The sequence below is a fragment of the Hemiscyllium ocellatum genome, chromosome 23, assembly GCF_020745735.1.
Source record: "Hemiscyllium ocellatum isolate sHemOce1 chromosome 23, sHemOce1.pat.X.cur, whole genome shotgun sequence".
NCBI lineage: Eukaryota > Metazoa > Chordata > Chondrichthyes > Orectolobiformes > Hemiscylliidae > Hemiscyllium > Hemiscyllium ocellatum.
Window position 1 is genome coordinate 58,990,939 of NC_083423.1, and position 27,720 is coordinate 59,018,658.

The 27,720-nt window shown below is 39.2% G+C and overlaps 1 protein-coding gene across 1 annotated transcript; it reads left to right on the top strand.

The window, feature by feature from the left end:
- On the top strand, positions 1–27,655 carry LOC132826814 (lamina-associated polypeptide 2, isoforms beta/gamma-like). The gene is made up of 6 exons (XM_060843061.1): positions 1–281; positions 10,166–10,292; positions 13,888–14,007; positions 15,433–15,518; positions 24,897–24,976; positions 26,586–27,655. The coding sequence occupies exons 1-6, from the start codon at positions 39–41 to the stop codon at positions 26,872–26,874; spliced, it is 945 nt and encodes a 314-aa protein (XP_060699044.1). The 5' UTR covers positions 1–38; the 3' UTR covers positions 26,875–27,655.
- Positions 27,656–27,720: the final 65 nt, after the last annotated feature.

A 27,720-nucleotide genomic window follows, 5' to 3' on the forward strand; every position in this document is an offset into this window, starting at 1 on the left:
AGCGGGAGTTCTGAGGCCTAGCGGGAGTTTGAGCCGCGATGCCCGAGTATCTGCAGGACCCGTCGGTGCTGACCAAGGAGCGGCTGAAGAGCGAGCTGATCGCCCACAGCGTGCAGCTGCCGCTCGGGGACCAGCGCAAAGATGTCTATGTGCAGCTTTACCTGCGGCACCTGACGGCGCGGAACAGCGGGCGCGGCGCGGACTTCTCCAGCGATGAGGAGGCGGACACCGGAGTGGGGGCGGCGGCTGCGGGGGCCCGAGGCCGGGGCAGAGCGGGCAGGGTGAGGAAGGCACCGAGCGGGGAGGGGAGGGGAGGCTCGGTTCATGGGGTAACCGTTTCCCCCCGAGTTCCCGCTTAGTGTTGGGGAATCCTTCATCAGAATCAGAAAGTGGCGCCAGTTTAATCAACTCCCGTTCATGTGGGAAAACAAAACAAAGGGAATTCTCCAGAGGCTGGACTCCAAAATGTAAACACAGTGCTGGAGAAACTCCGCATCGGAGCAGAGAAATAATGTTAGCGCTTGCTGACCGGTTCAGAACTGATCTTTTAACGGAATTTATTGTCACCTGTACCGAGGCGCAGTGAAAAGCTTTGTGTTGTGAGCAATACAATACAGGCAGATCTCAGAGTTAAGTAGCGTAGATAAGTAAATAATAGGTAAACACCGGCAAAAGCACAGGTACAGGCGAATGCTAAGAATTTGAGAGTCCATTCAGTATTCTCACAACAGTAGGGTAGATACTGTTTCAAAACCAGCAGCTGGTGCATGTGATGGAACCATCGGTGCATTGTCAGAAATTCTGAATCCCGTTCTGAAGAAGTCAATGTTAACTCAGTTTCTCTCTCCCCAAATGCTGCCAGACCTGCTGAGTTACTCCAGCTTCTTTGTTTATTCTGTAATTCTAGCATCTTTAGTATTTTGCTTTTATTCCGTGCACATTCAGCTGAGCCTTTTACTTTGCTATTTGTTTTGCTGTTCAGTAGCCCACAAACCTATGATAGTCCTTCCCACTTCTCAATGGGACACATTGCAAATATCTTCGAGTAAAAAGTGAGGTCTGCAGATGCTGGAGATCACAGCTGAAAATGTGTTGCTGGTTAAAGCACAGCAGGTCAGGCAGCATCCAAGGAACAGGAAATTGAATCATTCCTGATTAAGGGCTCTGGCCCGAAACGTCGAATTTCCTGCTTCTTGGATGCTGCCTGACCTGCTGTGCTTTAACCAGCAACACATTTTCAACATTGCAAATATCACCAACTGTGACCCAATAAATGACCCGAGCGTGAAATCCCAGAGTTTACCCGTTCATGGAAAACGTGGACAATACTTGGCAGCTTGAAGACAGCCAAAGAAGATGTGACCATTTCTTCCACAAGTGAAACATGAGGAACTGCTCAGATTGGGACTGTGGTCATCCAGGTCAATTATCTGTTTGCTGAACTTCTGCCCTGAAAGGTCTAATGTGACTATCTATCAATTAGCCTGACACCCCGATGTTATTGAATGCCGCTCCACTATTTTGTTCAACTAGTTAGGTCCTCTCCTGATTCCATCCATATTTCTTGCTGTTCCAGAGTATGTCTTTCAATTGTTTCACTTCCCATTCCCATATGCATACCATACTCTCTCACTATATCCTGATCATCCATCACCTTTGTGCTCATCCTTATTGGCTTCTGGCCTTCATAGAGTTATAATGATGTCCAAATTCTTGTCCTTGTGTTCAAGTCCTTTTAGTTGTGATTTCTATGTAGAAAAATAACTTATTGAAAGAAAGAAAACCAACAGAAGGAAAACTGCTAAGCAACTATCACGGGAGTACACTGACTAAACTTGACAGAATTTAAACATTAACAGGTGAAGAATATTTCAAATTAAAGGATGGATTTTGCTTTAAATAGTTGGTACTTCAAAAGGTAAGCCACATTTCATTATAAGCAGTCATGGTGTCTTACACATTTTAATAATTGCGTCATCTTCATAAGACTATAAGAGGTAGGAATAGAAGAAGGCCAATCGACCGATTGAGCTTACTCCACCGTTTTGAGCGATCGTGGCTGATCTCATAATTCTGAACTCCACTCTCTTGTCCTTTTCCTCTTTACCCTTGATTCCCTCACTGAATAAAAATCTGTCTGCTTTAAATATTAATGATTCTGCAGCTTTCTGCTGTAAAGAATTCACAGGTTGAGTTCCTTTTTGAGGAAATAAATAACGTTACCTGTCTTTGTCTCAAATAGCTGACCTCTGGTACCGAGATTATGCCCTCTGATTATAGGCTGTCCCACGTGGAGAAACAACTTCTCTGTATCTACCCTGTCAAGTAGTCTTCTCTCTTTTATGTTTCAATAAGGTATCTCCTCATTCTTCTAACCCCCAATGAGCATGAGCCCAGCCTGCTCACCCTCTCCTTATATGAAACTGTCTGCATGCCTAGGTCCAACCTAATGAACTTTATTTGGACTGTTTCCACTGTCTGTATATCTAAGGATAAGGGACTCAAAATTCTTCTTAGAATTGTAGCTCCTTTGAGTTGTAAGGATAGGCTGGCACTTTTTCCCATGGAGTGTAGGAGGCTAAAGGGCTTGGATAAGGTGAATAGGGAAGTCCAAAATTACAGGGCATAAGTTGAAGGTGAAAGATTTAAAGGAGACCTGAGGGGCAACATTTTCACAGAGGAGGTGGCGAGTAAGTGGAACAAGCTATCAGAGGTGGTAGAGATAGGTACAATTACAACATTTAAAAGACATTTGAGTGGATACATGGATAGAAAAGGTTTTGGGTCAAAGGGTCTGTTTCCATGCTGTTTAGCTTTATTACTCTCTGGTCTGACCACTAAGTTATAAAGTTTTTGGAAGACTTCCAAATTTTTATACTTTCTTTCCTTTGTAATAAAGGCCAAAATCCATTTTCCCTCTTTAATATTCTCTGAACTGGATGCTGGCATGATCTGATTCATATATTTAGACGCACTTCCACCCAACCAATCCCCCTGTTCTGCAGTCTTTCCCTATTTAAATAATATTCAGCTCTTCTTCCTATCATCCACATTTACCACGTTGTGTTCCTTCTGCGGAATTTTTTGCCCACTCACCTAACCTGTCTATATCCCTCTACAACACTGTTATCCTCACCGCCCCTCATCTGTTTTTGTGCCATTCGCAAAGTGGCGACTAGTAGGTTCACTCTGTCATCTAAATCATTATCATATGTTGATATTATACTGACTGGAGAGGGTGTAAATGAGGTCAGACTCATTGTGAGACTGTTTATAGTGACAGTATACTGACTGAGACATGTGTAAATGATTGTGGTCCCAGCACCAATCTCTGTGGCACTTCAATAATTACAGGTTGCAATATGAAAATTTCCCCTTTACCCAAATTCTTTCTTCAATTAGTTAGCCAGTCTTCTATCTTGTACTCTACATAATTCAAACTTGATATTTGGGATCTCTCACTACCCAGTCAATAGATTTGGTCATTGAGTCACTTTCACTAGCAGCTGGACTTTGTCCATATACCTGCGATATGGTTGACCCTGACAGGTGCATATCTGCAGACCCTCTTTTTTTTTCTTGTTGTGACAGTCCAGTTTTCTTTTTCTTTTAAACTGGTTATAATAGTTTCCAGTGCACGTGAAGTACACTTACTGTGTTATGTCTTTGTAAGGCACCAATTAAAATCAGTGCCCATTTCTAAAACTTTTCCTTGTTCACATCTCTGTGTAAATTTCTATTGACTAACACTGAGATAAAGCCAGTTCTTAATAGACGTTGTTATTACACTGTAATCCCAGTTTCACTGTTTATCTCTTTTGTTAATGGTAAACTTTGAATCTAGTAGCTGTAACCAACTGATAGAGCTGATGAATAGTATGCTGAAGTTCTGAGATTTTCAATAGCTAAGAAATGGGAGCAGAGGTAAATCATGCAAGTCTTTTCCATCATTCTGTTAGATCTATGCTAAACATCAAATTCAGTTCTACTTTCCCAGTTTTCTTTAGCTGGACCACATTTGGAAATATGGTCAATTGAGATGTAAACTGTAACCATTTCCAGGGGCATGCTGGACTATTGTTGGATTTACTCCACCGAGTCTTTGGCAGAATTCTCTGGTAAAAAGTTGCATGTGATGAACTATTTCCCAAGACCAGATGTTGTCACAACGCAGCTGACTTTGTAATATTACTTCCTATTTTGAGGTTCTGTTGTGACTTGCTGAAAATTTTACAGTTGTTGATTCCACTAAATTGCCTTCAAACTGCATTGATAAATATTCCTAACAAATTCATTGCAAGGATATTTTGCCTTGAAGCTGCTTTGAATAAAAAATATAAATTGCCAGTGAAAGTCAACACACTGTTTCCTGTTTGTAGATCAAAAATTGGAATTTGCCAATTGTCTTTTCGTAATTTCCTGTTCTTTGCAATAAATACATATCTCCAAGTCCAGGAGCAGGGAAATATTCAAAGGCTTCTAATTATTAATTTCCTAGGCTATACACAGCTAGATTTATCCCTTCTACCATCTTCTGAGTATTCCAGTCACCTTATGAATTATTCAGCTACCTCGTTTGTTTCTCCTGACTCAAATTGTAAGGTATGACAGCAAAATCTGAAGCAAAACACTGTTTATCAAAGAGGTAGACTAGAATGTTTAGCAATAAAGAATTACATTTTAATATTTGTTTCATCTTTATTGCCTGCTGAAGGTGAAATAGGAAAAAGATTTGGAGGAGATGTAGAATTCAGAGCTAAATTGACTATTTTCATTCACTCACGAGATGCTGGCTTGCAGACATTTTTTGTCTGTCCTCAGTTGGCCTTGTGAAGGTGGTGATGAGCTGATTTCTTGAACTGTTGCAGTCCATGAACTGTAGGTAGCCCCACAATGCCCTGGGGGAGGGAATTCCAGGATTTTGACCGAGCAACAGTAAAATCAAGTTTTGCCTCAGCACTAACGAGCGAAATTTAAGGTGATTAATAAAAGCAGTTAAAAAAATTAACTCCAAGGACTGAAATTCAATAAATACCGAGAACTTGATGATCTACGACCTCATTCTAAAAGAGAAAGTGCATACTCAGAGTATGAATTTGGAAAATTTTCTTATTCTAGAGAAGTCCTAGCAGATTGGAAGCTAACAAATGTAACATTGCTATTCAAGAAAGAATAAGTGAAACTACAGGTCAGTTAGCTTGACTCACAGGAAAAGTGCTGGAATCAATTATTAATGAATTCTTAATTTACTTGATCTAATTATAATCCACATTTCTAAGTCAACATTTTTTTACAAAGAGTAATCCTGTTTGACAAATTTTGAATTTTATTTTTGAGGATAGAATAGTAGGGTAGATACTAGGGAACCAGTAGGTGTAGTGTACTTGGATTTCCAAATGGCTCTTCTTAAGATGGCATATGAAAAATTAATTTATTAGATGAGGATTCCTGGGTTGGGAAAGATGTAATTAGAGAATTGGTTAAGCAACAGAAAGTGGGAGATAAATGGGTGGCACGGTGGCACAGTGGTTAGCACTGCTGCCTCACAGCGCCTGTAGACCCGGGTTCAATTCCCGACTCAGGCGACTGACTGTGTGGAGTTTGCACGTTCTCCCCGTGTCTGCGTGGGTTTCCTCCGGTGCTCCGGTTTCCTCCCACAGTCACAGAGATGTGCGGGTCAGGTGAATTGGCCATGCTAAATTGCCCGTAGTGTTAGGTAAGGGGTAAATGTAGGGGTATGGGTGGGTTGCGCTTCGGCGGGTCGGTGTGGACTTGTTGGGCCGAAGGGCCTGTTTCCACACTGTAAGTCTAATCTATATTTCAGATTGTTAGGGTGTGGAGTTTTCAAAGGATCTGTGCTGGGGCTTAATATTATTACAATCTATTTTAATGACTTCGAAAAAAACAGGATAATGTAAGCTTTTTGATGATTTGCTGGGTGCAAATATGAGATGTCAGGAGGACACAAGCTGCAGAGAGATATTGATGGGTTGTCAGTTATGCCCCCCTCCCCTTCAGTCGCCTAAAGAAAACAACCCCAATCAATCCAATTTTTCTTCGTAACTGAAACTCTCCATCCTGGTAAGTCTCCTGTGCACCCTGTCCAGTGTAATCACATCCCTCCTATAATGTGGATTCCACAACTGTAGGCAATACTCTCGCTGTGACGTAATCAATGTTTTAGATATTTTTAATCAACCTGTTCAGGAATGCTTTGAAACACCAGTGAAGCAGGTGAAACATTAACCCAAGCATCCTGGCTTATAGGTAGGAACACTACCACTATGCCATGTTACACTGATCCAGCATCACCTATCCTTCACCTACTAAAGACAAGTATCCCATCTGCCTTCTGAGCCACTTTATCTCTCTCTCCTAATTTTAGGGACCAGTGGGTCTACACAGTCTTTTGCACGGTCCTACTGTTCAACGTGTATTCCCTTGCCTAGTTTATCTTACCCAAGTACGTCACATCACACTTATCCAGACTGAATTCCATTTGCCGGGTAAAAAATGAGGTCTGCAGATGCTGGAGATCACAGTTGAAAATGCGTTGCTGGTTAAAGCTTATGCCCGAAACGTCGAATTTCCTATTCCTTGGATGCTGCCTGACCTGCTGTGCTTTAACCAGCAACGCATTTTCAACTGAATTCCATTTGCCACTGATCAGCCCATTTATATCCTGTAATCTAAGACTATCCTCCTCACTATTTAACTGCCTCACTAATTTTGTGTTTAGTTCATAAATGTACTGATCAGCCCACCTACATTCGAGTCTTAAGTTATTTATATGTACCACAACAGCAAGATCCACAACACTAATCCCTATGGAACTCTATTGGACAAATTCTTTCAGTCAAAAAATGTGCCCTTTGACCATCACCTCCTACTTCCTACCGCTCAACTAATTCTGTATCGATTGGCCAAATTTCCTTGAATCTCATGGGCACCTACCTTTGCTATCAGTCTCTCATGTGAGACCTTGTCAAAAATTTTGCTGAAGTCCATGTAGAATACGTCGAATGCATTATCCTCATCTACACCTGGTTCCCTCTTTGAAATATTCAATCAAGTTGGTTTAATATGAATTAAATGGTCCAATTTTGCAGGGAATGTAGAAACAGAGGCTTGTCTTTGTATACCAACAAATTTCTGGAAGATGACTTGAGGAAAATAATGTTGCAAAATATATAAAGCTGAAAATAAGACAGGAACTACTGGGTTACAATTCTGTTGGGGGTGCAAGAGCAAAGGGGTTTGCGTGTATCGTGGGCACAGATCATTAAAAGTGTCAGGGCAGATAGAGAGCAGTTAATAAAGCATAGTGTTCTCAGTTTTAATAATTGTGACATCAAGTACAGGAGCAAGGAAATGATGCTGAACTTGTTAAATTTTAGCTAGAATATTGTGCACAGTTTTGGGTGCCATATTACAGAGAGAGTTACACAGCACAGATATTACACAGCATCGGGAGAGTGCAGAACTGGTTTACAAAATGGTTCTAGTGATGTATTTCATTGAGGATTGATTGAAGAAGTTGGGACTGTTCTCCTTGGAGAAGAACTGATAGAGGTTTTCAAAATCATGAAGGGGGTGGATATGTAGATGGGGAGAAACTGTTCCCATTTGTAAGATGTACTAGAGGACTTTTTTTTTTAAGATCCTTTAAAACTCCACAGGAATGGAATCATAGTCATACAGCACAGAAACTAGTCCATCCCAACCATAATGCCAAACTAAACTAATCCACCTGCCAGCCCTTGGCCCATGTTCTCCAAACATTTCTTATTCATGTACTTATCCAAATGTCTTTTAAGCATTGTAACTGTACCCATGTCCAGCCCTTTCTCTGAAAACAAAGGTCAGACATTCTTTCAGAACAATGCTTCAATCCGCTTTTTTTTATCACACCAGAAGACTGCAAACCCAATGGTGTTAATGGAAAGATATTTAGAATTTGACAGATAGTGAACATATGTGAGGCCTTTGACTTTGTTTTCCATTCAGAAGAATCTAAGCTTGAGCATTTTTTTAAAAATTAGCTCAAAAGTCATCAAGGTGGAGTAGAAAAACATGTTTAATTTCTTTCTCAAGGCGATTCAGAAAACAAGTCAACTCAGAAGGATTAAGTTTGTGAAACATTTAAGACAAAAGATCAGAAATAGGCCATTTGACCCATAGAGCAGACTCCATCATTTAATGAGATCACAGCTAATCTAATAATCCTCAACTTCACTTTCTAGCCTTTTCCCCATAATCCCTGATTCCCTTAGATTAAAAATGTATCTATCTCAGCCTTGAGTATGCTGAATGATCCAGCCTCAATGCTGCAAGGTAAAGAACTCCAGATTTTCCCTCATCTCTGTCATAAATGACCCACCCCTGACTCTGAGACTTTAGTTAGAAATCTACAGATTATGTGAGAAAGATAAGGCTTTCAGCTTTGTGAAGAAGTTCATATTGACAGATTTGGAAAGGACTCATCAAACTGTCTCCACATGCCACAGGAAAGAACCTGAAAGGAGGCAGTTAAGTAGAACCCTAAAGGGCTGAGGTGGGGGATAATTTCTTTAGATTTGAGTCTCTTTGACAAATGATGTTAGGAGTCGAGTAAAAGTTGAAAGATTTATATGATGTGAAGAAAAACCAGAGTATACTACAAAAGTGATTGCAAATGAAGCAAAGGTGAAGTGATGAAAAATCTTTCATTGAATAAGGTTTTAGGGTATGGAACTCTGGTGGGGGCAAGTTCCATTGAGAGTATTGGATGATTATTTAGATAAAAATGTTGTGCAAGGGTATGGGAAACATCAGATTGGTGCTACCGAGTCAGTGTAGGAACAATGGGCCAATTGCCTCGTCTGTGATACACAGCAGATTAGTCATGATCTGTGGTGAGAACAGTTAAGCTTAGGTTTTGGATTTTAAGAACGAACTATACCTGAAATATTAATGTCTAAAGAACACACCTTAAAGAATTAAATTCTGTTCACTACGCTTTAGGAAGACTATAAAGCCTTGGAAGAATGCAGAAAAGGGATACAAGAATTTTAGAATTGATGAAAGACTTCAGTTACATGGGACTGTTCTCCTTGGAGAAGAACTGATAGAGGCTTTCAAAGTCATTAAGGGGGTGGATATGTAGATGGGGAGAAACTGTTCCCACTTGTAAGATGAACCAGAGGGCGTAATTTTTTTTTAAGATCTTTTAAAACTCCACAGTGCGAGGTTGTATTTAAAGGATTCTGATAGAATACATAAAGAGAAGTTGTTTTTGTGGACTGGAGGCTCATTATCACAGGATGGAGATTTAAGTTAATTGACAAAATATCCAATGGAGAGAAGAGAAATATTTTTAAAATATTGAGTTGTTGTGATTTGGGGCGCACTGAGGTTGGTGGAAGCAGATTAATTTGTTTCCATCAGAAAGGAGAAACAACTCTCAAACTATGGGGCAAGAACAGTTGTTGAATTTCACAGATTCACAGGTGCCAGTGTTGGAATGGGGTGGGCAAAGTTAGAAGTCACACAACCCCAGATTATAGTATAATGGGTTTATTTGAAAGTACAAGCTTTCGGAGCACTGCTCCTTCGTCAGGTAGCTTTTGGGGCAGGATCATAGGACACCAAATTTATAGTAAAAGATCAAAGTGTGATACAACTGATGTTACGTATTTCATAGAGGCACCGTAGAAATGGTAAGGCCATACAGCTGCCTTTGTAGACTGTGAATCTGTGACTGTTCTTGTCAACAAAGTTAACTGACAACAAAACTTTATATTGTGCCAAGGACAAAAATCACACGACAGTAGGTTATAGTCCAACAGGTTTATTTGAAACTACTAGCTCTGAGTCCCCACTCCTTCCTCAGACAGGTTTCAAATAAATCTGTTGGACTATAATCCGGTGTCCACCCCAGTCCAACATCAATATCTCCAAATTGTGGCTTATATTGTGCTGTTAGATGCATTATCACGGGGAGAGCAGTGGAGTTTTTCTCTGTGATCTTTGGGTGCTGTAGTTTAATTCTATACCATTCTGATCAAAAGGGTTGAGGGGGAATGGGGAAGAAAAGCGTTCAACTACCACAGAAATTTTGAAAATACTTGACCTGAATATTTCCATGTCTGTCAGTGTTTTATTTAATAGTTTCTTTCTTATACAGAAAGCCACAAAAAAGACAGATAAAACCACTGTGGAAGAGAAAGAGTTCATTGAGGTGTCTGATTTGTCAGATGAAGATTTAAAAGAACAACTTATAAAATATGGATTTTCTGCAGGTCCTATTGTGGGTGAGTATTAATATCGAATTACACTGCCATTATGCAGTGAAAGGCCCATCTTTATTTTCTAAGGGGTTAAAGATGAGAAAGCTCTCAATTAAATATAATTCTTCAGACAGTTGTTCGTTGCACCATCCAGTTTTTTCAAGTCCTTCCAGAGCTTTCACTTCTGTTACAACCAGAAGTCATTTCAAGATGTAAAACTGAACAATTTGAATTTATGTTCCCATCACCCTTCTCCAGCAGCTTATTTTCTTACATTTCTTGAAATTTCTTCCCATAATTTTCTTGATTATCAATATCACCATCTAATAATATCATTCAGGCACCTTCCCATCAGCGTGAGCAGCCTGTGTTCATAACTCAGCCTCCAGATTTTCACTTGTACGAGTATGTCATTCATCAGATCATGAGTTGTGTCTTCCGTTGATAGCTAAGGTACATATTTCCTATTGGAAACTGCATGTTCAGATGTTGAATGCAACCTGTGAGGCTCCCTTTGATTATAAAAGTGTTTTTACATGCCATTCCACTGATATCATGGTTGCAATCACAGAGGTCACTTTCTACCAAAATAGCTGTGGTTACAGCCTTTAAGTGGCTCCTGAGTAGTCTCAATTTGAACATGCCACTCCTGCTATGGTACTACTTTTTTTTCCTCTCAGTCAGGATCTTCAGTCTTCATACAAAAGCACAATATTGTGGAAACCTGAAACAAAAACAGAGAATACTAGAGAAACTCTAGATTTGGCAGAATCTGAGGAGAGAGAAACATTTTGAGTCTGATGTGACTGTTCAGAACCGAGACCTGAGACCTTTTGGTTCTGAATAGTCATAGTTCTTCATAACTCTTTTTTTTTCTTCCATTCTTCATACTTAGCACAATGTGTCCTGTCCTTTTTTTTGGAAAGCATTTGTCACTTTCAGCAAAGAAGTTGCAAAGTAACTTCCTGCGTACCAAGTTCAGATCTGCTTACGTGTGGGATTCACCCCTGCATGTAAACACTGTGTAGCTACCAAACAGGAATCATATAACATTGTGGTCAAATTAATATCTTTATTGCAATAGTACTTTTCAGAATCCTCATTCTATCCTAACCTCCCATGTAATTACCAGTCTATTTCTTTTGTTCTCATCATATCAGTTCCATCCCATTCATTCCTATACAAGTAGTTCTTCCATAATGCGATGGTTATGTTCTTGTGTAACCCTGCATTATAGAAAAATTGAATTTCTAGAAACCGTGCTTAAAGTGTTGGCAATGTAATCACATTACAGCCAGTACACATTTTAAAAGTTTGTGCTTTAAAAAGTGTCCCTGATTTAATTGATCACATTACAGCAAATTCATGTTAACGAATCACACATTATAGGAGCATGACCTGCACAAACCCCTGCATTCCACCCGTCCCATGCATTGAGAGTAATGGAAAATTTTCCCTCTTTCTTTTAGTTTCTGATGACTGGTAGCCCCACATATTTGCAAACATTTGGGGGAGCAGCAGAATGCTGGATATGTATTGTCTTGTTTCACGGTGGCATTGTGTTAGTACTTCAGTCTGAGAAACTAGTAACAATTCCTTTAGAAATACGTTTTGTAATCTTTAGGTGGTGCTGAATTTGAATGCTGAAATTTGATTGCTAATCGGGAAAGCTGGAAATGCTTTATTGTTGGCATAAAATCAGATTGTTTAATCCTACATAGTAACAATCTGGCTGCCACTCTTGGAATCTAGCTAAAGGAGATGGTTAAGAGCAACCTGATGGAAACAGCCTGTTTCCTTTAAGAGAAATAGTATTAGAACACTTTTATAGGAATAGTCTATAGGCTTCCTAACAGTAGTTGTTTAGTAGGACTGAGAATAAATTTTATACCGAGTTACCTTTTTGTACCTAAAATGGCACAAAGGTCTGTAATGCTGAACTTTTCAGTTCTTTATCTTTCTATCTTATTCCTAAGATTCTGTTCCTAGGTGCCATAAGTGGCAACTTTGTAAACTTTTCACTGTACTCATTGAGCACATGTGACAATAAACATAATTCCAATTCTAAAAATTTGTAGAAAATGACACCATGTGAGAAAAGCAATACATTACTTATGGGTGACTTGAATCTTTATGTAAATTGGAATAGCTGGATTGGCAGAGGAAGCTATGTGGAAGAATTCAGTGTATTAGTTTTCTAGAAATGTTTGTTGAATGAATGAAAGAATGATTTATGATCACATATACCTAGGGAGATAGTGAAAATTGTTCTGTCACCCCAATCTGGTGCCATTTTGAGGTACAAAAGAATAAAAAGAAAGTACTTAGAGTTCAGCTAGGGTCCTCAAAATGGCTCCAGGACTTGGTTCCTACTGCAGCCCCCACTCTGGGCACCGACACCACCGCAGTCAATGAACTATCACTGAAAAGAATCCACATTCCAAGCCTACTGCAGCCAGAAGTACCTGCTGCACCATTGCTGCAGTCGATGCCCTGCTGCCATTCCAGGAGTCCACATGTTAGACCTACGAAGCTCCCCTATCACTGCAGCCGACACCACTCCAGACTCCCTGCAACGTCAGGACAATGAGACAGCTAGTCTGGAGTGGAGGGGCTCAGTCCAAACACTACTTACCCTGACGGTGCCACCATCTTGTGGATCCTACCAGAGATCAGACTGTTTTGGATTTGGTGATGTGTAATGAGGCAGGTTTCGATAAATAATGTCAAAGTCAAAGATCCCCTAGAAAACAGTGACCATATTATTAGTAGAATTTAGCATTCAGACTTGATGGACTGAATGGCCTGTTTCTTATCCTGGATCTTATGGACATACCTCATCTCTAGTCACTGCCACCTTGTGTGAAAATTAAAAATCACAACACCAGGTTATGGTCCAGCAGGTTTATTTGGAAGTACTTAGCTTTTGAAGTCCGGCTCCTCCATCAGATAGCTGTGGAGCAGGATTGTAATGCACAGAATTTATAGCAAAAGATCACAGTGTCATGCATGCAACTGATACGATATGTTGAACAAACCTAGATTGCTGTTAAGTCTTTCATCTTTTAGAATGGGTTGCAGGTTTTAATTCATTAATATATAAATCTTAGAACTTCTTTCAGATCATACTTTCAAGACAACTTAGGTTTTATTAAGCTGACATCGCAGCTCAGACAATGCATTAAAGGTGTGAGGTTAGAGTCTGTCTATTTTTATTATTCAATCCAAAGCACTCTGCTGCCGACCAATACTAGTGAATATGGGGGTAGTGCAGACAACCAGTGGTTGTATTTTTTTAAGAACATATTAAGGAGTTGCAGGTGTTCACTGTGTGAAATATACTTGATGTTAAGGTCTGACTAAAGAGAAAAAGAGCTCTAATTGGCATACAGTTACTCTTTCCCTTAACCCTGTTTCCTATCTGAAACGCTGTTATATATCCTTATAGGTCCTGTCTCTTCCAAATATGCTGTTCACTTGTACAAAACAGTACCTTTTTTTGTGTTGGATATTTTACTTCTGTTATCATACTTTATTGTACTTATTTGAGGTATTGAATCAGAAAGCTGCAGGTAATATGAGTAACGTCCTAATTGTTTCCCTTACTGATGTTGTGTAGCCACCACAAGAAAGGTTTATGAGAAAAAGCTGGAACAGCTGATGGACCAGGGCTCAGTAATTGAGGAAAATCAACCAAATGGGAGCACAGATTCTGATCAGTACAGTGACACAGAGGAAGGTGAGTAAACCCAGCTTATTCACAATTGTCTTTTGTAGCTGCCAGTTTAAATAAAAGAAGATGCTGTATGAACTTTTGCAGCTAGTTTTGGTGTCCATCACAAAACAACAATTGTCTTTAAGTCCTGAAGCAAAGACAAATTGTTGGAGAAATTCAGCAGGTCTGCAGCAGTTGTAGAGAGAAAGCAAAGTAAATGTTCCGAGTCCTTCAGAACTCACTGGACACTAAACATTATCTTTGCTTTCGCTGCACATATCTTCAACATCCGCTGTTTTACTCTTAAAACCCATCTCTCCAATTCTGTATCCTCCAGAGTTTGTAATTATCGAAATGAAACTAAATGGAACTGAATCTTCATTTTGCGTTGAGGATAAGCAGGAACCAAACTCAGTTGAGGTGTATTGACACTCCCCTGATCCTGGTTTGACAGGAAAGAGCCTTTCCATTACAATCTCCTCTTTATACGAATGTAGGTTGTTAAAGTATTTCAGATTTACTTTTATTGAAGCGTCACTTCTAATGGAACTGCTGGGCAGTAACTAATGTTTAGTTCAGGAGCTGATTCAACTGTAATTTACACATTTATTTCAAATGCAAAGAATTTTGAGTTCTTTGACACATTGTTCAGAGTTAACACATTACAAACTTTTTATCCTGTCCCATTTCCCTACCCTTACCTCGCCATCCATTTTAATATTTTGCTGTCAAATATTTATTCAATTAATTTTTTTTAAAAGAAAGTTTCCTCTTTACTTCAATTGATGTTTCTTAACAATTCTTTACAGAGGAACAGTCTCTGAGCCATTATACTAAGAGCTGGAGAAACAGGTTTGCAGGAAAAATACTGAATTGTTAGAATCAGAGGAGTTATGATAATGAGATACTTTAACTACTTCAGTAATGAACAATATGTGATGAAGGGCAGAATAGGTACATGCATGTCTCTCTCTTGTTTTTGTGAAGAATGCAAGTTTCTTTAATCTCTCTTCAGAATGAAAGAGTTTGACTGCTAATATTGTCACGATGAGTCTCTCCAGTATCATTTTTCCTAAAACAAGGTGCCAGTAATTGATCACAGTATCTTAACTACAGCCTGACCAAGGTGATTAAATCACAAATAAAGACACAAAATGTTGGAAATACTCTTGTCTTAGAGAAGCTTCAGCTCTGGAGAGACAACAGTGTTAACATTTCAATTTTTGAAATCAACTAAATGTTAACTGTATAAATGTTGGTATACTACCTTACACGTTTTCCCATTGCATTTGCACTGTGTTCAACACCAAATTGTTTGATTGCTGTCTAAGATTCAGCTTGCTTTATTTCTGTGAGATCGTGAGCCCCAGCGAATTGTACATTGCATTGTTTCCATAATCAAAGAGCAGAACCTGGTGAATAATACTTACTTGTCTTTTGATTATTCAGAGATTGTAACTGAAAGGAAGGAGCTGTTTACAAGCAAGACCAAAACTCCTGTAATAACAAGGCAGAGAAAAACCGAATATAGTTGGGTAAGTGATTTACTTGGAATATTGCATAACATTGTCAGTGTTTCACAGTCAAAAATTCAAGTGATTATATATTTTAAAAATTAGTGTATAAAATTGATTAGTACAGCAAGCTTGTTTTAACCAGCACCTTAGGAACCGACACTCTTAGTAAACTATCAAAAATTATATACCTGAAATACCAGAAGTTTACTGTTTTATCCCAATATTCACAATGTCTGAGTAGTCAGTTGAGGGTATGAATGAGAAAGCTCCCATGTAAAGTATAACAGTGTGTATACACCTGCATTATATTTCTATTACCGTGGGTGGCACGGGTTCAATTCCCGACTCAGGCGACTGACTGTGTGGAGTTTGCACATTCTCCCCGTGTCTGCGTCGGTTTCCTCCGGGTGCTCCGGTTTCCTCCCACAGTCACAAAGATGTGCAGGTCAGGTGAATTGCCCGTAGTGCTAGGTAAAGAGGTAAATGTAGGGGAATGGGTGAGTTGCGCTTCGGCGGGGCAGTGTAGACTTGTTGGCCCAAAGGGCCTGTTTCCACACTGTAAGTAATCTAATCAAATCTTAATATATGTTTTTACATTATAATGTTGATCTCTTGATCAACCGGAATATTTGAGCAAAAGGTATCCCACTGGTTCCATAAGTACCAGTTAATAAAACGTTTGCTGCATTTTGAATTGAGCAGCATAAAAACAAGTATTAGTGCTGAAAAACATTTCAAATAGTTGAAGTTCAGAAGAATTTGTACAGATTTGTAAGTGTTTTATAATCAACCGATTCAGATATGTTATGACACAACTCTGGAGAAATGTGCGGTGACATACTTCTGGCGCAGGTGGGACCTGAATACAGGCCTCTAACCTGAGAGGTATGGACATTACCAGTGCCAAAAGATCCATCTGCATTCAGATTTATATAGTGTTTTTTAAAAATGTTGAGCAAATCTATTGCGATCTCAGAGCATAAAATAGCTTACGGTAGTTTGTTGATGTTTGAATGAAGTAGTTGCGGCTGTAATTGAACAGTTTGCTACAGCAACGTGCAAGTTCTCTAAAGAGTACTTTAATAGTTGTATTGGACTGTTTTTGCAGAATTGAACGTAATTGAGATTTAACTACTACAGCATAAATATTCCTAGTGTTATGTCATCAGGATCCAGAAATGACTCTTGATGATCTTAATGAAAATACACAGGTGCATATTCAATTTTTTAAAATTCTTTCAAGAGACATGGGCATTGCTGGCTGGCCCCTCTTTATTGCTTGTCACTACTTGCCTTGAGAAGGTGATGGTGAGCTATCCTCTTGAACTGCTGCAGCCCATGTGCTGTAGGTGAATTAGGGAGGGAATTTACAGCCAGTATTGGCTAAAATAGCATCTGCTAAAATGGAAGACGGGAATATTCATTTCGTAATCTGAGCTATTTAATAGAGCATTCATGCTCAACATGCCTGTACCAATCCTTATTAACACACTCAATGCTCTCTTCTCCTTCGACCCTTTTGCGCTAACCTAATGGAGAACACTACAGTACAGGAACAGGCCCTTTGGCTCTCCAAGCCTGCGCCGATCCATATCCTCTATCTAAATCTGCCAACCATTTTCTAAGGATGTGTATCCTGTTGCTACCTGTCCATTCATCTTAAATGACGCTATCATTCCCGCCCCTAGCAATGCATTCCAGGCACCAACCACCCTCTGCGTAAAGAACTTTCCACATATATCTCCCCTAAACTTTTTCCCTGCTCACTTTGAACTCGTGACCCCTAGTAATTGAGTCCTCCATTCTGGGAAAATGTTTCTTGCTATCCACAGTGTCTACACCTCTCATGATTTTTCAGGCCACAAAATAGGAGGTCTCCCCCCAACCACTTTCTTTCCAATGAAAATAATCCTAATCTACTCAACCTATCCTCATAGTTAGCATCCTCCATACCAGGCAACATCTTGGTGAACCTTCTCTGCATTCTCTCCAAAGCATCTAATTCCTTTTGATAATGTTGCAACCTGAACTGTACGCAGCATTCCAAATGTGACTGAACCAAAGTCTAATACAATTGTAACATGACCTGCCAACTTTTGCACTCAATACCCCCTCCAATGAAGGAAAGCATTTCTCTGTACATAGATGTTTCCCCCCAGAACTTTTCCATTTACTGTATAGTTCGCTCTTGAATTGAATCTTCCAAAATGCACGTTTATCTGGATTGAACTGCATCTGCCACTTCTCTCCCCAGATCTCCAATCTATCTACATTCTGCTGTATTCTCTGCCAGTCCCCTTCACTATCTACTCATCCACCAATTGTAGTGTCATCTGCAAACTTGCTAATGAGGCAATCTACACCTTCCTCCAATCATTTATGTATATCACAACAGTGGTCCCAGCACAGATCCCTGTGGGACACCACTGGTCACAGGTCTCTATTTTGAGAAGCTCCCTTTCACTACTACTCTGTCTCCTGTTGCCCAACCAGTTCTCTATTCATCTGGCTAGAACACCCTGTACCCCATGCAACTTCACCTTCATCAGCCTACCATGGGAACCTTATCAAATGTATTACTAATGTCCATGCATATATCTACATCCCTCCGCTCATCAATCAACTTTGTCACCTCTTCGAAGAATTCTATTAGGTTCGTAAGACACAACCTTCCCTGGACAAAAACCTGCCTATCACTGATAAGCCCATTTTCTTCCAAACGGGTATATATCCTATCCCTTCGTATCTTCTCCAGTGGCTTCCCTACCATTGACGTCGGGCTCACCTGTGATTACCTGAATTATCTGTGCTATCCTCCTTAAACAAGGGGACAATATTAGCAATTCTCCAGTCTTCTGGCACCTCCCCCATTTTAAAGGATGCTGCAAACATATCTGATAAAGCCCCAGTTATTTCCCCTCTCGCTTTCCTCAGTAACCTGGGTTAGATCCCATCTGGTCCTGGGGACTTGTCCACCTTAATATCTTTTAGAATACACAACACTTCCTCCCTCCTTATGCCGATTTGACCTAGAGTAATTAAAGATCTATTCCTAACCTCAAAGTCTGCCATGTCCTTCTCGTTGGTGAATACTGATGCAAAGTACTCATTAGGAATCTCACCCATTTCCTCCACTCCACGCATATCTTTCCTCCTTTATCCTTGCATGGGCTAACCCTTTCCCTTGTTACCCTCTTGCTCCTTATAGATGAATAAAAGGATTTGGGGTTTTCCCTAACCCTGCTCGCTAAGGATATTTCATGACCTCTTTTTGCCTTCTTAATTCCTCGTTTCAGATTGGATTTACATTCCCAACATTCTTCCAAAGCTTTGTCTATCTTTAATTGCCTAAACCTTATGTACGCATCTGTATTCCTCTTAGCTAGTCTCGCAATTTCACCTGTCATCCATGGTTCCCTAATCTTGCCATTTCTATCCCTCATTTTCATACGAATATATCTCTCCCAAACTCTAACCAACTTCTGTTTAAAAGCCTTCCACATATCGAATGTGGATTTCCCTTCAAACAGCTGTCTAATCTACATTCCCCAGCTCCTGCTGTATTTTGATATAGTTTGCCTTCCCCCAATTTAGCACTCTTCCTTTAGGACCACTCTCGTCTTTGTCCATGAGTATTCTAAAACATATGGAATTGTGATCACTATTCCCAAAGTAATCCCCCACTGAAACTTCAGCCACATGGCCGAGCTCATTTCCCGGGCTCGAGAAAGCCCTCCTGGATGCCCCTACAAATTCTGCTCCATCCAATCCTCTAACACTAAGTGAATCCCATTCAATGTTGGGAAAATTAAAATCTCCCATCATCACCACCCTGTTGCTCCTACATCTTTCTGTAATCTCTCTACATATTTGTACCTCTATGTCACGTTCGCTGTTGGGAGGTCTGTAGTACAGCCGTAACATTGTTACTGCATCCTTCCAATTTCTGAGCTCTGCCCATATTGCCTCACTGCTTGAGTCTTCATTAGTGCCCTCCTTCAGCGCTGCTGTGATATCTTCTTTGATCAGTAATGCAACACCTCCACCCCTTTTACCTCCCTCTGTGTCCCACCTGAAGCATCAATATCCTGGGGGACACAGTTGCCAATCATGCCGTTCCCTCAAATCAAGTCTCAGTAAACTTCAACCCAGATTTCAAACATTCATCGCATTACTCAGTGATAGGTAGACTAATTACTTGTGGATGTATTAAAATATGGAGCATAATTTGTTGGTGCATGCAATAAAGAGAGCAGATATATATATAGTAGCCTTTCCAACATCCTGATCTCCCAAAATTGTTTACAACTACTTTTCTAACGTCACTATTGTAACTGTATCTAATGTGGCAGTGCATTTGCACACAGCAGGGTTGCACAAACAAAAATGTAATATACGATCAGATCTTCTTTCCACTTTTGGGTTTTGACTGACCGGTAACTATGGATCTGACCCACTATTTGGTTTGCAATTAGTCTAAAGAGGCTTCATGTATTTTCTGAAGTAAATACAGAAAATGGAGGATGGGAAAAGTTTCTGGCTGTAACAGGCTGCTCCTTTTTTGGTGTTGGAGGTGACTACCTCGAATTCCAGGAGGAGCAGCATTTACTGTTTTATATGCTGTTGCGTTGTTTGGAATTTTGGAGAAAAAAAATCAAAATAGTAAAGAGAGAGGAACAAACAAAGGCAGCACATGGTGAGTTCAGTACAGAAGAAAGTGAGCGAGAGAGAAAGAAACCCACATTGTTAATTGACACAGCAGTGAACCAGCACAATTACTGCCTTTGCTGTTTGAATTCATGTATCGCTGACATCGGAGTGCGTCTGGGAAAATTAGTAAACAGTGAAATTTACAATTAATCTTGGAGGAATCTGTTCAGGAGAGGTCACAGCACAGAAACAGATAAGTGAATATTTTTAAGTATGGACTTTCAGTAAGTCTGCAGTAGTGAGTAGAGTGGGTTCTTTCTTGATTATATGCTTTATTGAAATATGTCTCTGATTAAACTTAAAAGTATAAGCCGTAAGTATTCAGTTAGCCTGGAGCAGTGTTTTACAGAGGAATAAGACAGTGCTATTTTCTGGGTCTATAGATCGAAAGAAGCAAAATGGCATTTAGTAGAGCAATATGCTCTTGTTGTTTGTGGGAGTTTAGGAAGAGTTTACTCTTACTGAGGATTATATCTGCAATAAATGCCATTGGTTGCGAATCCTATTAGATTGAATGGATCAGTTAGAAAGACACTTAGAGCCATTGAGGAATTTACAAGAGCAAGGGGATGTGAGGGATGGCAGTTGTAGGAAGGGAGAAAAGTTGCAGATACAGTCACATAGCTGGGTTAATTCCATGAAACGTAAGACAGAGGTATGCTGATAGTGCAGGAGCCTTCTTTGGCTATCCCCATTTCAAATAAGTATGCTGTTTTGGAAAATGTAGGGGGTGATGGATTCTCAGGGGATTGTGGCACAAACAGCCAAGTTTCTGGTATTGAGACTGACTCTAATGCAATGACGGATACGTTGGAATCCAAGAGATCAATTGTGTTACAGGACTCTCTAGTCTTAGATGCAGACAGACGTTTGTGGCCAGCAGTGAAAAATTAGAATGTGTGTTGCTTCCCTAATGCCGAGATCAAGGATGTCACAGAGAAGGTGCAGAATGTTCTCAAGGGGGAGAGGGACCAACAGGAGGTCATTGTACACATTGATTGTACACATTGGAACCAATGACATAGGAAGGGAAAAGGATGAGATTCTGAAGGGCGAATATAGAGAGTTAGGCAGGAATTTAAAAAGGAGATTCTCAAGAGTAGTAATATCTGGATTACTCCCGGTGCTATGAGCTAGTGAGTGTAGGAATAAGAGGATAGAGCAGATGAATGCATGGCTGAGGAGCTGGTGTATGGGAGAAAGATTCACATTTTTGGATCATTGGAATCTCTTCTTCTGGGGTAGGAGTGACCTGTACAAGAAGGACGTATTGCACCTAAATTGGAAGGGGACTAATTTTCTGGCAGGGAGATCATGAGGAAAGAGATCAATCTGAGACTGGTACAGTTGGGAAAAGGAACAAGATGAGATTAGGTTAGGATATTGGTCGGCGTGGACAAGTTGGATCAAAGGGTCTGTTTCCATGCTTGTACGTCTCTATGACTCTACTCTACAAGCAATCAGGGCAGGCAGGGACAAGGCAGAGAACAAGGTAGGATTGATAGATTAAACTTCATTTATTTCAATGCAAGAGGCTAACAGGGATGGTAGATGAACTCAGGGCATGGTTAGGAATATCTGACTGGGATATCATAACAATTACAGAAACACGACTCAGAGATGGACAAGACTGGCAGCTTAATGTTCCAGGATACAAATGCACCAGAAAGTACAGAAAGAGAGGCAAGGGAGGAGTGGAGTGGCATTTTTGATAAAGGATATCATTATAGTTGTACTGAGGGAGGATATTCCTGGAAATACATCCAGGGAGCTATTAGGGTGGAACTGAAAAATAACAAAGGGATGATCTCTTATTGGGATTGTACTATAGACCCCCTATAGTCATAGGGAAATTGAAAAACAAATTTGTAAGGAATTTTCCTGTTCCTCGGATGCTGCTTGATCTGCTGTGCTTTTCCATCACCACTCTAATCTTGACCTTACCCATTAACCTATCAGAAGAACTTACAGCATTTCCAGGTTTTTCTCTATATTATATCAAAGAAGATGTGATGGCCTCATGGTAGTGTTACTGAACTAGTAATCCAAAATCTTAGGCTAATGCAATCTGGTTGACTCAGCTTATCCCTCATCAGTCAGAGGCATGAGTGACAACCTTGCCAGCGGTATCTATATCACATGAACAAATTTTTAAAACAGAATAGTGAAATGAATAACTGATTAAAGGATAAACATTTAAGACTAAAAAAAAATTCAAGTTGTAGAAGCCACAATTTAGTGAGTTATTGAAATACTGACTTGCTAAAGCTGATCAATGTTTTTACCTTAAAGATATAATTGGATGTGAAATCACCCACTTACCTGTTTGGGTATGTTTGAGTTGTCATCTTGTAGCTGACAGAGACAAACATGTAGTAATTTATGTAACACTCGCTTTTATCTAGATAAGAGAGTAGCTACTGTTAAAGGTTTCTTGTGTTTCTAATGTGTCCACGTTACAATATAATGCCAAATTTGAAAATTAAAAATCAAAACATAAATTGGCACTGGCTATCATCACTGGTATTGAGTATAGAAGTTGGAAAGTTATGTTAGCAGATGTACAAGATGTTGGTTAGGCCGCATCTGGAGGATTGTATTCAGTTTTGGTCAACTGCTTTCGGAAGGATATTATTAAACTGGAAAGAGCACAGAAGAAATTTACAAGGAATTAGCCAAAACTCAATGGTGTGAGTTATAGCGAGAGATTGGACAAGCTAGGACTTTTTTCTTTCGAACGTAGGAGACTGAGAGAGGTATCTTCTAGAAGTTTAAAAGATTATGAGAGGCATGGGTAGGGTGGATGTACTCAGTCTTGGTGAATCACACACTAGCAGGCATCAGTTTAAAGTTAAAGGGGAAAGAATAAAAGGGAACCCGAGGGGCAAGGTTTTTACACAATTGGGTGGTATGCATATGGAATGCGCTGCCACCAGAAGTGGTTGAGATGGGTACATTAACAACATTCAAAAGGCATTTGGACAAATAAATGGATAGGAAAGGTTTAGAAGGATTAGAAGTGCAGGAAAATGTGGTTAGCATGGATGAATATTTTGGTCGGTATGGACCAGTTTGGGCCAAAGAGTCTTGTCTCCATGTTGTAGGGTTCTGACTCCAGAGCATTTATAATTCTGGTTTCTATTGTAATACTTTAAGATTCCTTCTGTTATGTTATATCTGATATGGAGAAGTAGCCACTTCTAATCAGTTAGACTTCTTAAATGACCTCTTCTAGATTCCAATCATTGTTAAAGTTGAAATCTGTTGATCCCTCTGTAACTGCGAAAGAAATTAGATCACAGTTGTAAAATTATTGGAATTGATTTTACGAATCTTTCTTTACCGTGCTTGTGACGTGTGAATCTGATGAAGAATGAGTTAAGTCCCATTCTCCTCATAAACTGAACTAGATTACTGCATCTTGAAAATATCATTGTGTTTTTCTCTCTAACTCCAAATTCTATATCTGTTAATTAGTCCTGACTTGGTATATCTATAAATGCCACACATAAGTTTGTTTTTAAAAATGAAATCACAAAGGCAGAGTAAGTTGTCATTTTTAAAATTTGCTTTATCTCTTCCGTTCTGTCTCCTTTTTTGCCTACTGTGAGATATTGGTGAAATCTATTTTGTCTGTACTGTATATTATTTGTTGCTGGTTTCAGCATTGCAATACATCACCGTTTATTCTTGAACTTGAATGATAGGCTGTGAAATTTGAGGGTTGTCCATAAACACACACTAAACTGTAGGAACTTAAATATTTAACTATGATTGACAGGTATAACAAGTAGGGAAACCTGACAATGATTCCAGTTTCAGGATCACTTAGTAACTCTGAAATCATTTTGTTTGTAAGTACTGTTTTAATTCTTTGCCAGCTCTAATTGGGTGTTGAAACATTAATTGCATGCAATCATTATATTCATTATATCTTTGTTGTCCATTATTTTAATTTCTCTAACCTTATTTGGTTGCACTTTGTTATTTACCTTTTTGATTTGAATACAGTACTTTATAAAATTGCCCAGTCTTTCATTGGGATTGAAGATAAATGTAAATAAGCTCGCGAAGTGAAACAAAAAGAAACTGATCCTTTGTGTGTGGTTTGATGCATTGGTGTTCAAGGAAAGTAGTCCTTAACAACTCATTAGTTAGGAATTAACTAAGACATCTGTGAAGTTTATTTCTTTCAGAAGTATTGATGATGTGTTTGTGCAGGGCTTAAAAAGCATATCAGATGCTTTTAAAAATGTACACATATTTTGCAGAAAAATTGAAGAGCTCCAATCTCTCTCTCTCATCTGCAGTTGTCATGATTAATACTAGACCTGTGTAAAGGTAATTGTTGAATACTGTTTTATTAGAGGGAAAACAATTTTGGTTTCATTCATGCACCAGAACGTTTGAGTTCTGGTATGTGGAGTAACTTCTGTAAATCCAAATAATTATTTTCTGCAGGAAAAGCAGAGAGCAGATGGGCTGCTTAAATAAATGCCAGATAATCAGCTATCCTAAACAAACGAAAAGGCAAAGAAAAAAAACAGGAAAGTAGGCAACTCCTGTACCACAGAGTAGATTCTCTCTCTCTCTATCTCTGTCGAGTTCTGGGTCTTTTAGTTTCTATCATTCTAAAGCCAGTTACCACAATTAAACACAATGAAAGGGTTTCTATTTTCTTTATAGGTGGAACAAAAGGAAGTTGTGAAGGACAATATGCGAGAAGACATGTTCCCTGATCAGGCACCAACACCTACAGGGATCAGGTAGGATGGGGACTGCTGTAACTAAAATGGAGTATCTTTACAGAGGTTTCATTTCACAGAATCTCGGACTTACTAAAGAACCCCCCTACATGAGAAGAATTGGAAATTTATGACCAATTCCAACAGAGACAAGGAGTATTTTCTTCTCTGAAAGCAGACAGCTGTTCTCATTAGTTTGTTAAATATATTCAAGACTGTAATAGACAGATTTTTTAAAAATCTGTAAGTATATCAAGAGTTTAGGGTGATAAGGCAGGAAAGTGAAGTTGAAGATTATCAGATCAGATGGATTGAATGGCTACTTCTGATCCTATATCTTATGGTCTTAATTCATAAGGTTAAGGAAAAGAGGGAAGTTTTCAATTAGGTTGGACTCTACATATTCTGAGCTGAGACAAGGACTCTGGCAAATCCAGTAACTAGACTGGTTGGTAAAACTTTAAACTATTGATAGGCAAAAAGGTTTCTGATAAAGGTAAATTTATGAATCTAAAGAAGAGACTTCAGTCTTTAAGGAGAGTAGAGATTTGGAGAAAAGCAAATAAATCGTGTCAGAAATGGCCTACAGAAATAGGGCACTTGCGTCTAAGGATACAGTGCAAAATATAATAAACAGCTAAAATTCAAGGTGTTTTTTGAATTTATGTACCAAAAATGTATTAATGCCACAAACATAGATAAATGGGTTTGGTCCTTTAGTCATTGCTGAGACCTGATTGTATGGTGAGTTGGGAATCGGGTACTCCAAAATGTTTTGCATTTTTAAGCAAAAGGCAAGTTGAGAAAGGAGATGGAGTGCCCATGGCAATAAAACACGAGGTGAAGGTAGTAGAGAGGAACATAATCTGGAAAATCAGAATGTAAGTTATGTATGGCTGAAGCTATGAAATAAAAGCCCAGAAAATCTATTGATCGGAGTAGGATATAGCTTCATCACCTGTCTCCTTTCAGGCAATAATAGTTAGACTAGAAATCAGGAAATTGGAGTGTAATAATGAGAATGAAATAATCCTGGAGGATTTGAACAGTGAGTAAACCAGATTGGCAAAAGGAGTTTATGGGGTGAGTTAATGGAATGAGTTAATGGAATGCATTGTAGGCAGTTTCCTAGGACATGATTTTAAATCTTCTGTATTCAAATAAAGGAACATAGGAATTAGGAGCAGGAGTAGGTAATTCAGCCTTTCAAGTCTGTCCTGACATTTAACATCATCTTAACTGATCTTATCCTGGTCTCAACTCCACTTTCCTGCCTGCTCCTATGTCCCGTTCTCCCACTTTCCATCAGGAATATATCCATTTCTTTCTTGAATTTATTGATAGATTTTGTCTCTACTGCGTTCTTGGGCAGTGCACTCCACAAATTCAGTTTCTCCTCATCTCAGTTTTGAACCAACCTCCTGTCACTCTGTATCTAGACTGAGCTTTTTACAAACCTAGTCAAAGCAAAATGTATTCCTAAACTCCTTAGCCTGGTTTTATTTTGATGAATCTGTCCTGTGTCTTTCCACTGGGGTGTGTTACTCTTCAAAACCCAAATTGCAACTGTGGTAAGCTTATCATGTATTAAATGCTTTTATTCATTTCATTCTTTCTGACTCTTCATTAGTGCCACTTGTCGTAAACCAATCAGAGGAGCTGCTGGGAGACCAATTGAGTTCACTTACAAGGACGCACTTCCAAGGAGGCCTTTACCCAAAATCCAGCCAGTGACACAGGTCAAATTGGAAAAGAGTAAAAGTCCGCGTTCTGTCTCCATCTGGATACAGATTGTGGTGCTTCTCATCGTGGCATTATTTCTGCTCTTAGTTTATCAAGCTATGGAAACAAACAAAGGGAATCCATTCCCTGTCATTCCTGAAGGTTCCTCAAAATCAGCGGCTGGCAGTCACCAGTGAGCAAGATGGTACAGGAACTTTAACCATTGGTACATCCTGGAGTTCAGGTGTGAACGAACAGTTCTGCGTTCTTTTTACATTGGAACAGAGATTGAGGGTTGAGGGATTAATAGGAGGAAACTGAACATCTGACTTCTTAAAGATGAACTATATCAGGTCTCTGTCCCATATAAGGAAACAGAAAATTCATTTTAAAATTACAGCCTCAAACATTTTTGTAAAATATTTTTCTAAGTTCTGACTTTTTTCACACTTTTTAAAAACTGATACAATTGGCACAATGAGGATAACGAAGATTTGAAGAGATACTGCAGTGTGTTTTAAATTTTAAGTCATCGTCCATAAAGATTGTATACAAAGTCAGTAGTAATGTGGAATCTTTCAAACCTGTTGAGGCATGAGGTCAAAAGTCTGAGTTCTAAAAATAATGCTGTGATCTAAGTGATGTTAGTTGAATTGTGGTAAAATGAGGATTAAAATAGAATGAAAGTTTTCTGCATTACTGCTTAAAGCAGGAAGTACATTTACTGCAGCAGAATATGTTTGAAAATAATGGCATCTTTCAGTTAGCAATTTAATTGGATAAAATTACAAATCTCATCATGAGCCTAGGCACAGACATATCAGGTTTTCTTCACCATTCGTTGCTCTTTTCAGTATGATGTTTTCAAACAGCCATTTACAAACGTGTATGTACAGTCATAACATAGACTTGTGTGTTTTAATTGTTTAGACCTGTCGTCTTAGAAGACCTATTTATTAGCAATACTAACATTCATATTAAAATAAAATCACTAAAATAATGATGACTGAGGATTATATATATATCTTGCAAACAACATTTTA